The sequence below is a fragment of the Octopus bimaculoides genome, chromosome 27 (genome assembly GCF_001194135.2).
Source record: "Octopus bimaculoides isolate UCB-OBI-ISO-001 chromosome 27, ASM119413v2, whole genome shotgun sequence".
Classification (NCBI taxonomy): Eukaryota; Metazoa; Mollusca; class Cephalopoda; order Octopoda; family Octopodidae; genus Octopus; species Octopus bimaculoides.
Window position 1 is genome coordinate 18,816,998 of NC_069007.1, and position 1,501 is coordinate 18,818,498.

The 1,501-nt window shown below is 35.2% G+C and overlaps 1 protein-coding gene across 1 annotated transcript in view; it reads right to left on the bottom strand.

Annotated features, from left to right (window-relative positions):
* LOC106877374 (uncharacterized) overlaps positions 1-1,501 on the bottom strand; it is a 101,948-nt gene that overhangs the window by 13,209 nt on the left and 87,238 nt on the right. Inside the window, exons 47-48 of the mRNA XM_052977151.1 lie at positions 1,065-1,234; positions 337-459 (exon numbers count right to left, since the gene is read on the bottom strand). Of these exons, the coding sequence (XP_052833111.1) occupies positions 337-459; positions 1,065-1,234 (293 nt within the window). The remainder of the gene's footprint in view (positions 1-336; positions 460-1,064; positions 1,235-1,501) is intronic.

The window sequence follows — 1,501 nt, forward strand, 5'->3', positions numbered from 1 at the left end:
TATGTATATATATATTTCTTGTTTCTAACGGTCATTTACTTAGCTATATAATGTTATAACTCGTACGCAACCTTAGCATTTATCGCATGTCTTGCTTTTGTAAGTTGGTTCCCTGACGATAAATTTATGTCCATTTCCAGCACCTCTTACTTCTTTGGAGTAGAGTGCACATATATTTTGAAACATATGTCGCAAGGGGGTACCCGTGTTAACAGTATATATATATGTAAGTAAAAATCCATATTGACAGAGAACTTTTTAGCCTGGTCTGACATTTTATTGAAAGAGTGAAATGAGCCTTATAGAAAAGCCGTGGAAAAGATGTGAGATACTTACTCGTCTATACCTTCAACAAGTGTTGAATTTCCTTTCTGAAGAGAAGCTTTTGCATTCCAAGTGATGAGCATCATAATGTTGATGGCGAAACTTAATATCGTCACCATATGGTTCCAAAATAGCCTAAAGAAAGAGAACGAAAAGAAAGAACAAAAACAACGTGAGAAATACATTGGCAGAATCGGTAGGGCATCGGACAGAAGTCTGAGAGTATTTAATGGCATTCCTTTACATTCTGAGTCAATTTCCACTTTGATCAGTTTTGCTTTTTATCCTTTAGGAGTTAATGAAATAAAGGATCAGTTAAATACTGGAGTTTATTTGATCGGCTCATATTGGGATCTCAGGATTTTTCAGTCTGTTTTACTGTATATAAGTGTTTTCAGAGTGTTATTTTTTGTTTAACATCAAATCGGCAGAGTTGATAGAGCATAAGTTTGTCAGAATTTGTTCCAAATCTATTCATCCTGAGATCGAATCTCACCTATGTCAAATTTATCTTTTTTATTCTTTCTGGGTTAATACCATCTTCCTGTTCACTTAATTTGTCGCTTAGTTCATTGCAAACTCTCATTCTACAAACAACTCCCTTGTACATGGTTTGTATGGCTCTCACAAGCAATTCGACTATACATTACTTTCTTCAGCGACCACCAGGTTATAGAATGAGACACACACACACACACACACTTACACACTCACATATCTACAAAACAAAGTGCACATACCATCCTTTTGTTAGAAGAAGTGCTAATGGATTTCCTAGAATTCGTCTTTGATAGGCGATATCTTTCATTATGTCTTTTGCCCATTCCATCAAATCTCTTATTTTATTACTGGGAGAAGATCGGTCAACATTCCATTTCAACTTCTCTTTTACTTCTTCTCGTAGAACTCGCTAAAACAAAGAAGAAACGCGCAAGAACAAGAATCAGTATTGAAAATGCATACGTGTGTGTGTGTGTGTGTGTGTGTGTGTGTGTTTGTAAAAATGAGTAGAGATGGCTTTTTGGGGGGATAATTTTAATCTTAATAATAATGTTTACAGTGCGTTACTCTGATATGAGTTTCGAGTCTCAAGTAGCCGTTTTCAAACTGAAAAATGTAGGCTTTACTGGTTGCTTAAATAGCAAAAGATTTTTTTGCTACACGTATCTCTTTTACT